This window comes from Manis pentadactyla, chromosome 7 (assembly GCF_030020395.1).
Source record: "Manis pentadactyla isolate mManPen7 chromosome 7, mManPen7.hap1, whole genome shotgun sequence".
In the NCBI taxonomy this organism is placed as follows: Eukaryota; Metazoa; Chordata; class Mammalia; order Pholidota; family Manidae; genus Manis; species Manis pentadactyla.
Window position 1 is genome coordinate 106,957,016 of NC_080025.1, and position 12,479 is coordinate 106,969,494.

General features: G+C 36.6%; 1 protein-coding gene across 4 annotated transcripts in view; it reads right to left on the reverse strand.

The window, feature by feature from the left end:
• Window positions 1–6,347: 6,347 nt before the first annotated feature.
• The window catches only part of DPY19L1 (dpy-19 like C-mannosyltransferase 1), a 108,597-nt gene continuing 102,465 nt past the window's right edge, over window positions 6,348–12,479 (reverse strand). For 3 of the 4 annotated variants that reach the window (XM_036897358.2, XM_057504652.1, XM_057504650.1), the window contains one exon: window positions 6,348–9,121. In XM_036897358.2, the coding sequence (XP_036753253.2) occupies window positions 8,965–9,121 (157 nt within the window). In that variant the 3' untranslated portion in view covers window positions 6,348–8,964. The remainder of the gene's footprint in view (window positions 9,122–12,479) is intronic. The other variant, XM_057504651.1, reaches the window with a different exon arrangement.

The window sequence follows — 12,479 nt, forward strand, 5'->3', positions numbered from 1 at the left end:
GTACATCTTCCTTGAGGGCATGAAGTATTATCCTATACTGTTTCTGGATTTTATGGTATTGTCTCTCATACTTAGGTCTTTCAACTATCTGGGATTTTATTTTTATGTGTAATGTGAGGTAGGGAAACAACTCATTGTTTTCCACATAGATAACTAATTTTCAGCCTCATTTATTAAATATATGCACGTTTGTTCTTGAACTATCTATTTTGTTCTCCTAGCCAATTCATATATCTCTGTGCTAATACTTCTATAGCCGTTGTGATAAATCTTGCTATCTGGTAAAAAAATATGCCCCCCTTCATGTTCTTCTTCAGACTTATCTTGGTTTTTCAACCACAAAAATTCTACATTGAGCTTATCAAGCTCCATAAAAAGTCCTCCTGGTATGCTGATTGAACAATAGGTCAGTTTGAGGACAACTGGTATGTTTACATCTAAAGTTCAATTTATTCCTAGGTTCTTGTTTGCATCTTTGCTCATGAATGTAACAGAAATTCAATTTTCTTTCACTGCCTTAACCCCACTCTGCTCTTGGCATTGATGTTAGTCGCCTAAGATTGCAGTCCTCTTATTTCCTATTCTCTGGATATTTGTATAAGATAGGAATAATCAGTGTCTTGAATATTTAGTACAATGAGCTTATAAAACTGTCTAGATATTTTGTTTTCTTTGAGGGAAGATACTTTTTAAAAATATTGATTCACTTTCTTTGCTGGGGATAAGATTGTTCCTAATTTCTGTTTATTCTTGGATCAGTTCTGTTCAGTTGTATTATTCTAGGAATATAACCATTTCTCTAAGAGTTCGAATTTATTCACAAAGTTGTTCATAATTTCCTGTTATCTGCTTACCCTCTGTTGCTTCAATAATTCACCATTCCTAATGTTTTATGCCTTCTCTATTCTCTCGATCATGAATCATTTTAAATAACCAACTTTGGCTTTGTTGATCTTTGTTTTCTATTTCATCAAGTTCTTGATATTTCCTCCAATGTGTGTGTATGGGGGGGCTACTTTGCTGTTGTCTATACTCCTAACACAGGTGTTTGAATTCATTTTTAGTTTGTGTGCATTTTAGACTAAATAGGAATAAAGTGTACCTCTAGCCCTGCTTTAATTATACCCCACAAGCTGTTTGTAGCATATCATTGTTCTATTTTTTCCTTAAAATTTTTCATCTAATGAGTCAAAGTTTAATTTTCTTTGACTCATGGATTATTTAAAATTTATTTATTTTATATTGATTTCTAAAGTAAGGGTTTTCAACCATTAATTTCTTTGAGATTTTTTATTTGGTCCCATGCATGATCAATTTTTTTCATTCAACAGATACTGGGTCCCCATATATGCCAGGTACTGTTCTAAGTGCCTGGGTTATATCATTGTAAACAAAATAGAACAAAAACTCATGCCATCCTGGAGTTCATGCTTTCTTGTCAATTCTTGGAAATGTCCCACATGCTTGAATAGAATGTGTATTCTTCATTTGTTTGGTGTTTTTCTATGTATGACCATTAATTAAAGACCGCTTTTCTTATTATTCAAATCATGTATATCCTTACTGACTTTTTGCCTGCTTATTATATTAATTTCTAAGAGAGGTGTGTTAAAATTTACCACTGTGTTTGCAGATTTGTCTATTCCTCCTGTTTTTACTTACCACCCAAGAAGGCATATCCTTTTGAAAGACAAGAAAACTGATTGTCAAATTAAGACACGTCTTATCTCATAAAGTTTATAAAGGATGGACCCAGCTGCAATTTAGTTGTCTCAATTATGACAGTAATTATATGCGTGCTGTCATCTGCTTAGCCTGACACCCTCGTCCAGCAACAGCACATGGGTCTCCCCATCCTTTGGGAATTCATTCTTCCCAGGCTTAAACCAAATTCCTAATCAGAGTTCCCTGCTTTCCCAATAGCAAGAAATTTGCCCAGGACTGGCCATCATAGTATCCTGGGCTTCACAACCCAAATCAGGTCAATGAGAGTCCTTTCTCTGGAGAAAGAAATATCTGTCTTTGCTATATTTCTTTCCATGATGTATTCAGTTATTAACATGTCTGAACGAATCAAGGTACTTAGCCAGGATATGTCATAAGGTTAATTTTTGTTCAGCTGTTTATCAAGGACATTTTTCTGCTATATATGACATTCATCTCCTCTGAAGATATCCTGCATTTCCTTATTATTTCATCTCCACAACTAGAATTCATAATCTTCCATTCCCTTTAATTAAAAAAATTAATTTCTAGTGCCATCTGGAATGTACTGCATTATTGAATAATGTATGGCTTATTTAAAAAAATCATTAAGCATTACTACTTGCTAGAAACTATGCTAGTAGGCAATGTGGATTCAGAAGGGAATAAGATATAGGTTTAGTCTGTAAGGACATAAATCATTGGGGAAAAAAAGACTTTTCGTTGTTGTTAAATGTCTGGAATGAAGGGGTTGTAAGAGCAAGAGCAATAGGGGCAGTTCACTCAGGTAAGGGGTAGGCAGTCAGAGAAGGCTTCAGCGAGGATGTAATATTTTAATTGCATTTTAAAGTGAATACTGATCAAGAAAGCATATTCCAGGAGAAAGCAAAAACATCTACAAAGAGATGACACGTGATTCTCCATACTAATATTAAATTGTCAAAGTGATTTTTCAAAGCAATTTCATTTTCTCACTGACATGTTAATCAGGGTTTACAAATATGTAGTACCTAGGCTACTATCCTCCCACTCACCCCCATGGCAGGTATCCCTGAACATAGAATTCTTTCCTTAAAGAATATACTCAGTGCTGGGTTGCATGACTGATAGAAATAAAGTAGTAGAAATAGTCAATCATTATTAATAAGGGAGAGTATGTATATGAGAGAAACTTGCTTACCATCTTCTAATTTGACTGGGCAAAGACATGCAACAGGTGGATATCCAGAAGTGAGGCAGAGAGGCCAGGTTTTAAAATGTCACCTGAACATTTTTAAAAGTTGCAAATCTGAGGCCAAACCCTAGACTCATTAAATCCCAATCTCCAGGGATGGGGGAAAGGCTTCAGTATTTTCGAAGCTTCCCAAGTAATTTCCAATAGGCAGACAAGTCTGAGAATGACTGACACAGGGGTCTTTGTTTGAAAAAGCCAAATTCATCACAGAACTAAGGGGCTGGAAGAATCACCAAACTTCACTTCCTGTGAAGAAAAGATTCTAGAGCAAGAGGGCCGTCTCTGAATCTGGACTCTGGTCAACAAGCAGATACCACGAGCAAAGACCTGTGCACACAGCTGAGCTGAAGAGCTGCCCTCCAGGACCTTTTCTTTTTTTTAATCAATTTTCATGGCCTGATGTCAAATCTACCTAGAAATGGTCATTTCTTATTTTCATATCTTTCTATTTTTTTTTAGAAATGGTAAAGTACCAAAGCTTTAGGGGCAATCAACATAACAAGTGAATGAGCTTAATTTTGCTACATTCAACTTCCTTTCAAAGCATTACATTTATATACAGAAGAAAAAAAAAAAAAAGCCCAGGCACTTAAAAATCAATGAAATTATACTGAATTAAAGAGAACATGCTATGTAAACGCAATACTTGGTAGCACTATCATTTATGTGAAAGTCATTTCGAGAATATACTGCTTATTTAAAGTAATTAGAATTTTGGGTCAGAGATAATTGAGTACAGAATTTAATTCAAAAGCAGAGCAAATATCAATATTATCCTAATCTCTCTGCAGAAAAAGAAAGATCTAGCTTTTAATTACACTACAATGACTAAAATCTTAAGAGAAAAAGTCTTCAATTTGTACATCCATTCAGAACTTTTAAATCTCTCTCATGGGAGGAAAGGTAAAAGGAAAGAGCTTTCAAGGCTTTTCTGTACCTTTTTATTCTTTTCAACTTCAAATGTAAAAATACACTTGTACTGATACAGTACTGTGAAATAAAGACTGATTCAAGAACGTAATGAAGTTTAAAAGCAGTTCCTCTTTTTTCTGCACAGGGAACAATTTTACTGATTTAAATTAGAAACTTATAGTTGGGAGAAGGAGAAAGGGAAGGCAGAAGAGAGAAACAGGTAATCTGTGGCCCAGAGCTGATCTTTAGCTGCTCCCTAATAGAGGGAGAAGAGTGAGGATTTCTGGGGCCAAACAAAAGTAATAAAGTAGAAAATGAAGTTTTAAAATCTTCACACATCACTGAATTTATCTATTTTCTTTTAGACAAAGTAATTTTACAGAAGGAAGTAGAATTTCAAAGGATTTCACTTTCTTCATTTCTGAACTGAAAAGAAACAGGTCCAAATCCCAGTCTAGTTTACAGCCTCAAAATATTTAAATGATCCATAACTCACCCATTCAGCAAACAAAATGCAAATAAGCTATATTGATATTCTGATTTAAAATGACCTTATCTGTTCTTTGCTCTTTCCAAGTTTTGCTGAAGCAATGTTCCCAAGAGACAAAGAAGGGACTCGGTAATTCAGTTCCCAATACTGGGCCCCTCTAGCCTGTCTTGGTGGGTTAAGTGCTATCAGTAATGGAGTGCCCCCTAGAGGCCAGTCTCCCAGCTAGTCTTTTCCCATCCATTAGAACAGGGATTCTCAAGCATCCTCCCAGGACTAACAGCTTCAGCGTTACCTGAGAACTGGTCAGAAATGCAAATTTTGGGGTCCCACCTGTGTTAGTCTATTTGGGCTACTATAACAAAATACCACAGACTGGGCATCTTATAAACAACAGAAGCTTATTTCTCACAGTTCTGGAGGCTGGAAGTTCAACAGCATTAAGGCGCCAGATGATTCAGTGTCTGGTGAGAGCCGGTTTTCTGGTTCATAGACAGCACCTTGTAGCTGTAACCTAACATGGTGAAGGGACAAGAGAGCTTTCTCAGGCTTCTTTTATAAGGTCCTAATGTCATTCCTGAGGACATCCACAGGACCTAATCACCTCCCAAAGATCCCACCTCCTAATACAATCACCTTTGAAGTTTTAAAATCTTCACATATCACTGAATTTGTCTACTTCAACATATGAATTTGGGGGGACACAAACATTCAGACCATCGCACTACCCTAGGCCATTTGAATCAGAAACCTCTCCAGTGGGGTACAGCAAAATGTGTTTTAACAATCCCTCCAGGTGATTTTGATGTACACTAAATTTCAGGACCACTGTATTAGAATACTGCATTCCCCTAGTCAGAGAATGACGGTGTCACTGTGTAAAGAGATTAATTATTCAAGCATGAATTAAAGTGTCTTTTCTCCAAGCAAATAAAAACATAAAGCTGATGCTAGTATCAAGCAAGAATATGAAACTATAATTTTGGAAATGTCATGAGACCAATGTGGTTTAATATATGAGAAGCTTTTGGAAACTCTAGAGTTATCTTCAAAATACAGCTTTAATGAATGATTGTGAAAATAGAAATACATTTGACCCAGTAACTCCACTCCTAGGAATTTACCCAAAGAAAACAAGATCCCTGGTTCGAAAAGACATACACACTCCTGTTTACTGCTACACTATATACAATAACCAAGATATAGAAGCAACCTAAGTGTCTATCAGTAGATGAATGGGTAAAGAAGATGTGGTATGTATACACAATGGAATATTATTTAGTCATAAAAAGAAAACAAATCCTACCATTTGCAACAACATGGATGGAGCTGGAGGGTATTATGCTCAGTGAAATAAGCCAGGGGGGAGAAAAACATGTACCAAATGATTTGACTCATCTGTGGAGTGTAACAACAAAGCAAAACTGAAGGAACAAAACAGCAGCAGACTCACAGACTCCAAGAAGGGACTAGCAGTTACCAAAGGGGAGGGGTGGGAGAGGGCGGGTGGGAAGGGAGGGAAAAGGGGATGAAGGGGCACTATAATTCACATTCACAATATAGGTATGTCACAGGGAAGGCTGTACAGCATGGAGAAGACAAGTAACAACTCTATAGCATCTTACTATGCTGATAGACAGTGAATGAAGTGGGGGGTGGTAAGGACTTGTGGGTGAATGTTGGAATCATAATGTTGTTCACATGAAACCTACATAAAATTTTATGTCAATGATACTTAAAAAAGAAAAAAAAGAATTGATTGTGTCTCGATGTAAATGATAAAGTACTGTAAGTGTGTAATGCTGTAAGTATAAGAACACAGTGACCCCAATACCTACACCACCACCAATAAAGAGGATTAAGTTGTTCCAGGGGCCCACTGTTACAACCGCTGCCCGTTACTCAGGACTGCAATCAGCCACAAACCAGTTCATGATCATCTGACCACAGAAGGAGGCTGAACATGTTCACAATCCAGACGGGTATGAAAATAACAATCAAAAAACCACCTTTCATATTTTTCGTGATCCTTTTTATTTTACATAGTAATACATGTAAACAACTGGCATAAAATTCATAAAAATACAATAATCCTATGGAATATCACTTTATTCCTGATACGTCCTTTCATTTTCCTCCTTAACATTGCTGCCCTATTTTTAACACTATACTTTTCCTGCTAAGCATTTTTAGAGGCTTATCTTTCTATAGAAATACTGCCCCAGCTTTCCTGTGTGTAATAGCAATAGCCACTTGTATCACCTTCTTGCCCATCCTTACATTCTTCACAGTAAAGCGAAAATATTTTTAAATGCTAAAAATGCATAAAATACTGGGCTTTAATACTGCTTTGTCATGTATATGGAACCTAGTACTACTCTGTGTTGCCATAAAAGATATTTATAATTTACAGCACCGGCTGCTACCAGATAGGACCAAAACTGAGTGTGCAATGCAGCCCAAGGCCTACATTCTAAACTGACTGACCTAAAACATAATCGTAACTTGCTGGTGGAGCTATATTAATAAATACCATTACAAAAGGATTCTTTTGGAAAAAAAGGAAAACCAAATTTGACTAGTCTAAACTTTTCACAGCAATATGGAATAGTTAAGAGCAGTATTTAAATGTTTTTCCTGTACAGAATTTCCAGTCATTACATGTTACCTTATCAGGAAGGGAATTCTCGGAGGGTGAGAAAAATAAAGAATAACTTGAAAAGTATGATTAAAAAAAAAATTAACTGCTAGATGTACAAAACAGCCATATTTGGGTGAGAGCTGCACCCAAATCCACAGCTAGAGCAGAGCACACGTGCCCCCTGCCCACCCAGTGACGCGCCTCCTCCTCCTTGGCCTCAAGTGCCCTCTTCTCCTTTCTCTGGATTGCTGCATCATCACTCAGATTCTACTCCTAATCCACAACTCCCCAGCTGCTTCCCTGTTTTCTGAAACTGGCAAAAGCACCCCCAGATAAGTCACTCAGCAAGCAACAAAGAGGGGGCAGGCACCTAAAGATACTGATGAATCTCAGGCTGGAAGGAGGCTCCCTGGGAACGTGGGCTCTGGGGCAGGCTGGGGGCTGCACACCCTGCAGCCGGGGCTGCCTTTGCAGCTGTCTGCTCTAAGCAAGCTAGTGCGAGACAAGGCTTGTCCTTGGCCTCTGGTGACAAGGCAAAAAAAGAACAGCTCTTCAGTGGCTCCTAGGAGTGGGCACCGGAAACCATCCCTGAGGACTCAGGTCTCAAGGACAATCCACAATGAGGTTAATCTGCCTGTGGTTAATAAAGAGAACACTGTATAATTAAATGTGTACTCTGCCTAGAGTTATGGTTTGCTTAGAATTTAAAATCTTAAAACCATTTCAGAGCTATGAGGATTCACTGTTTTGAAGAATCTCATTTCACACAAATTAACTTCTAAGAAAAATTCACACTAGGAATTCAAAGCATGTTTAGAAATTTTTCAAAATAAAAATAAAGAAAGAAATAGAGAGGAAGGATGTATACATTCATTCCTCGTACTGAAATGATGGTTTTTGAACCAAAATTAAAACATAAGGCTTAAGGCTTTGTCTTATTAAAGACAGGCAATTTGAAAAGTAAAATATAAAAATTCCATTCACTTATCATTATTTACTTATTTTTTGACAGAAAAATTAGTCTCATTTTATTGTATCTTTATAGTAAAAGAAAACACATACTGTAGTCTACTATTATACTATAAATTATGTCTATTCAAATATACATTAGTTTCTAGATGCATTAAACCTGTGTTGTTCAAAATAGTTTTTCTTAAACTACAATTAAACATGAAAAATTTTAAGTGGTTTAAAGGTATTAAAATATAAATATTTGAATAATACTAAAAATGAGAAAAATACACAAATGCCATTACATTTTTTTTAACCAAGAATAAGTACTTGATAAGCACAGAAACTGAGTAAACAACACTTCTTTCACAAAGAATGCTGGGAGAGAAAGAGAGGACACACTAATGCCACATGGACATAGTTAAAGAATTTGATCCTGACCACTAGGTCTAAGAGTTTGGCTTAATCATGGGCAGGAAATGCATCCTTAACAAGAGCAACAGAGAACAAAAGAACATGAAGAAGTGAAATAAACAAATAATTCCACATAGCAAATGTCTGCCCCACCTACTCCTAGTGATGCTGATGACAGGGACCAACATGACTAAGGTGATTATTGAAATGTCCAAAGACAAGTGCAAGAGGCAGAAAAAGAAGCAAGGGGCATCAATAGTCCATAATCTGTAAAAGAAGCCCCTCCGTAGTTCAAACTGACCATATTTTCATATCATCCTTGTCATGACTCATCATAGCTTTTATACTTGTGGCTTTGCTCACTTTAGCACAAATGTTTAAGTCAAGTACAAGCATATACTCATTTGCATAGCAAATTTTAAGGGGTGCATTGAAACAATAACCAACTGATAAAGGTTTAAATGTTTTACAATCAGAATGACATTCAAACTGACCAAATCAAACGTTTTCTATTTGAAAACAGTTACCTATAGAAGTTTTTGGGATTTGAATTAAAAACAAGGCATGAGCTATCAGCAAAACATTGAAACCATTACTGATGTACTTCTCTGTAGGCAGCAGTCATTCTTCTATAACTTCTAAGACTTTGTAAACACTGTTCTGGAATACAGTAGTGAAGTGAGGCTTGGAATCCTTCACCAAGAGGTTGCATAAAGGAGGTCTCCCAGCATTAGCAGGATCTTCCACATCCCAGATTTCAGGCATACTGCAACCAGGCCTGTAACACATCATGTACAGATTACAAGTCAATGGACATCACATAATGGCCAATGTAAGCAGAGCACACTTTTTTTATACTCCTACCCTCATTTTATTTTTTTCTACTTAAATGAACTTAGTTCAAAAAATAATCCTATCACAGCTATTTATATTTAGGCAAGCTGCCATAAAATCTTCTTCAGAACAAGGTGGACACAACAAAGATGGCTATAAAGAGACACATACAAAATCTGTGAATTCAGGTGGTGGGGTAAGAGATCTTGGTTAAATTCTGCCTTAACTACTTACCAAAAATGTGGTGTTGGATAGTTCCCTCACTCATAATTCTTGGCACATGTAAAATGGGACATACCCATATTGTAAGTGTGTCAGGATGGAAAGAGAGAGAGAGACGGTATCTAGCACTGTGCCTAGCACCCAGTAAGAGGGTAATACATTAATTTTAGAAATTTTAATTTTTAGTTCACATTTCTGCAACTTCCCATTAGTTGTATGCTAGAATGAGTCAATTTAAAGAAAACACAATAGTATTGAACTCATATCTTAGCTAAATGCGTAAGTAAATCTTAAAAGTAATATATTTTTATAAAGAATAAAGTGAAATTGGTATTATGTGGCATTTGCCTAAACAAGTTCTTCTAGATAACGCTAACATTTATTTTAAATCTTGAACAGTTTTATAGATATAACTGCTAGCTTTTGCTAGGGTTCACAATCTTTTTTTGTTTTGTTTTACTGAAGAATTTTATGTTATTATATCCCAAAATGTCAATCTTCTCTTTATAGGCTGTGAGTTTTATGTATTATGCATTACTTAGGGAATTCTTCCTTACCACATCACCAAGTATGCATTGTACATTAGCCTAGGAAAGTTTTAGAACTTTGCTTTTCACACTGAAATCTAAAATCCGTCTAGATTAATTTTTCTGTATGTATAAGTGTGAAGTAGAGATTTAATTTTTTCCATATAGATAGCCCAAAGGCTCTAGGTCCATGTTTTATTTGTTAAATCCATTCTTTCCCCCACTACTCAGTAACTGATAACATTACTTTCCAATCTGTATTACCTAACTGTTTTATAATTACCAGTGTAATCAATTCAGGCAAGAATAAAAACCGGATACAAGAACTCTCTGGTGAAAGGTTATTAAGAAAGAGGATAAACAAATGTTCTGTAAGTATCACTCTATAGAATTTTTTATTAATTATAAAAGAGATCTGTCTCCTTAACATGGAGAGTTGGGGTACATACTTTAATAAAATGAGCAAACAGAATTACTAATTATAGAACAGAGAGATGTGTGCCTCAAGTGACATAATGGAAGGACACAACATCTCCCATGTGGTATTCTTGCCAAAATTTTACCAAACTGAATCTAATCATGAAGAACAGATTACACAAAAACAGATGTGGGACATTCTTCTAAGACAACTGGGTTGGATAAAATATTAATAAGAACAAAAACTGTTAGGGAGTTCACAACTTCTTGTGTTCTTTTTGAGAAATTTTTTTGAACAGAAAAGTAACACACAAAAAATTAGAGAACTGACAACCACTCATATTTCATCATAGTTGCTTCACTCTTAAGAGAAAACACAATCCCTTTTCTTCCCAGTGGCAGCGCCACTCCTCTGCCCTCCATCAAGGAGGCAGGAGCACACATGCTTTCTCCTTACTGATAACACCTTTGATTCGTACAAAAAATATTAAGATATAGACCTATCAAAATAAACAAATGAAAGTCACTGTCACCTGCAGTGCCATTTCTCAGAGGTAACTTGTGTAAACAATCCAGCATATGCTCTGCCAGACTGTTTTTATCCATGTTCAGACCCACAGGCATGCAAATATAGGCACAGATGTATTCACATACAATGCTCCTGGGCTGCTTTTCAAAAACAAGATTATCCTTGGACTTCTCACTTAACAGTTAAAAATGTGGCCATTTTCCCACCTTAGTACATAAAGACCTACTTTATTCTTTTTAATAGCTGCTAGTTCTCCTATGTAATATTTAACTGCTTTTTTATGAATGGATTATTTTAATTGCTTCCCATTTTACCATTGTAAAAGAATGTTGATAGAAACATCTTTGCGCCTGTATCTTTCTGCAAGCTAAACTTCTAGAAGCAGTGCTATCATTAGGCCAAAAGGCTATGCAATTTTTTCACTTTGCCTCTGTCAGACAGATCACCTCCTGCAAAGGTTTTAGTAATGACCGCTCCCATGAAGAGTGTTTGGTGCTCATTCCTGCATATCCTCACTGACACTAGACTCTACCAACATTGAACACTGTGTGACTGCCTTGAGTTTTCTACCTTTTAATTTTCTCACACTGTTATGACACTGCGGGCTAATGGTAGTATAGAGAGTGAAGCATACATAAAGAAAACTGTCGAGCTCCTGAGTTTAGCCTGTTTCAGGAAAAAGGGCAAAGAGCTGTCTTAGGGAGTATAACATCCTTTAGTCCTTATGTGATTCTCCTAAAGTTTCCCCAGGCCAGCCAACTACATCTTTAAAGAGCATTAGTGACAATCTGAATAATTTTCTTCTGAATTCATGTATTTTAATTTAATGTCAACTCTATTATTGGAATTCATGAGAAAGAAAGCAGAGAACTGAGAATAAAAGAGTAGTTAATTAAAAACTCATCCACAGCTTGCATTTGAGTATATTTTCGTACTTGTATCTGAACACAGGGTGTCAAGTCTTTTAAGATATAATCAAGCCACATAATTAAAGCCACTTGTAATGAGATCACATAAATATAGTGCTCACCAATGCACTGGGCACAGTTTAAGCACCAGATAAAGATTAGTCCCTCTTCTCTTTCTTCTCCTACTTGAGTTCCTCATTTGCTATCCCTGTTCTGACATATTTTTTGCTGTTGTTCCAGAAGCCTATAGGTGTCTCCAGCTGGCATAACAGAACTGGAGAGTAAGGGTCAAGGCAAAACAGATCCCAGTGCTGGGAGAAAGTTCTGTCAAGAAACTCAGTCCTTCCTTCAGCAAATGTAAGTAAAGTATTAGTTCTTTTCTTTCCTCTCCTATCAGCATTCCCTATCTGCTTCCCATCAGAACAGGAAGCACGGCTCGTGGTTTGTTTCAAGGTTTAGACAGATTGCATCTAAGGTTGCCTGAGATTTATAATCAGTCTGGCTTAAATCTGATTAAAGACGGAGAGTGTTGTTTCAGTTACTGAGTGAGGAAAACAGATTAGAAGAAGTCACTTCTTTAGCTTCCTCTCACTCCACTCCTGTTGCAAGAAACACAACAAGGGCAAGTCAAGGTCCAAATGGGGAAGCCCAGCCTCCCCACCCACTCCACCTCTCAGTCATCATGCCCAAGGGAGCTCG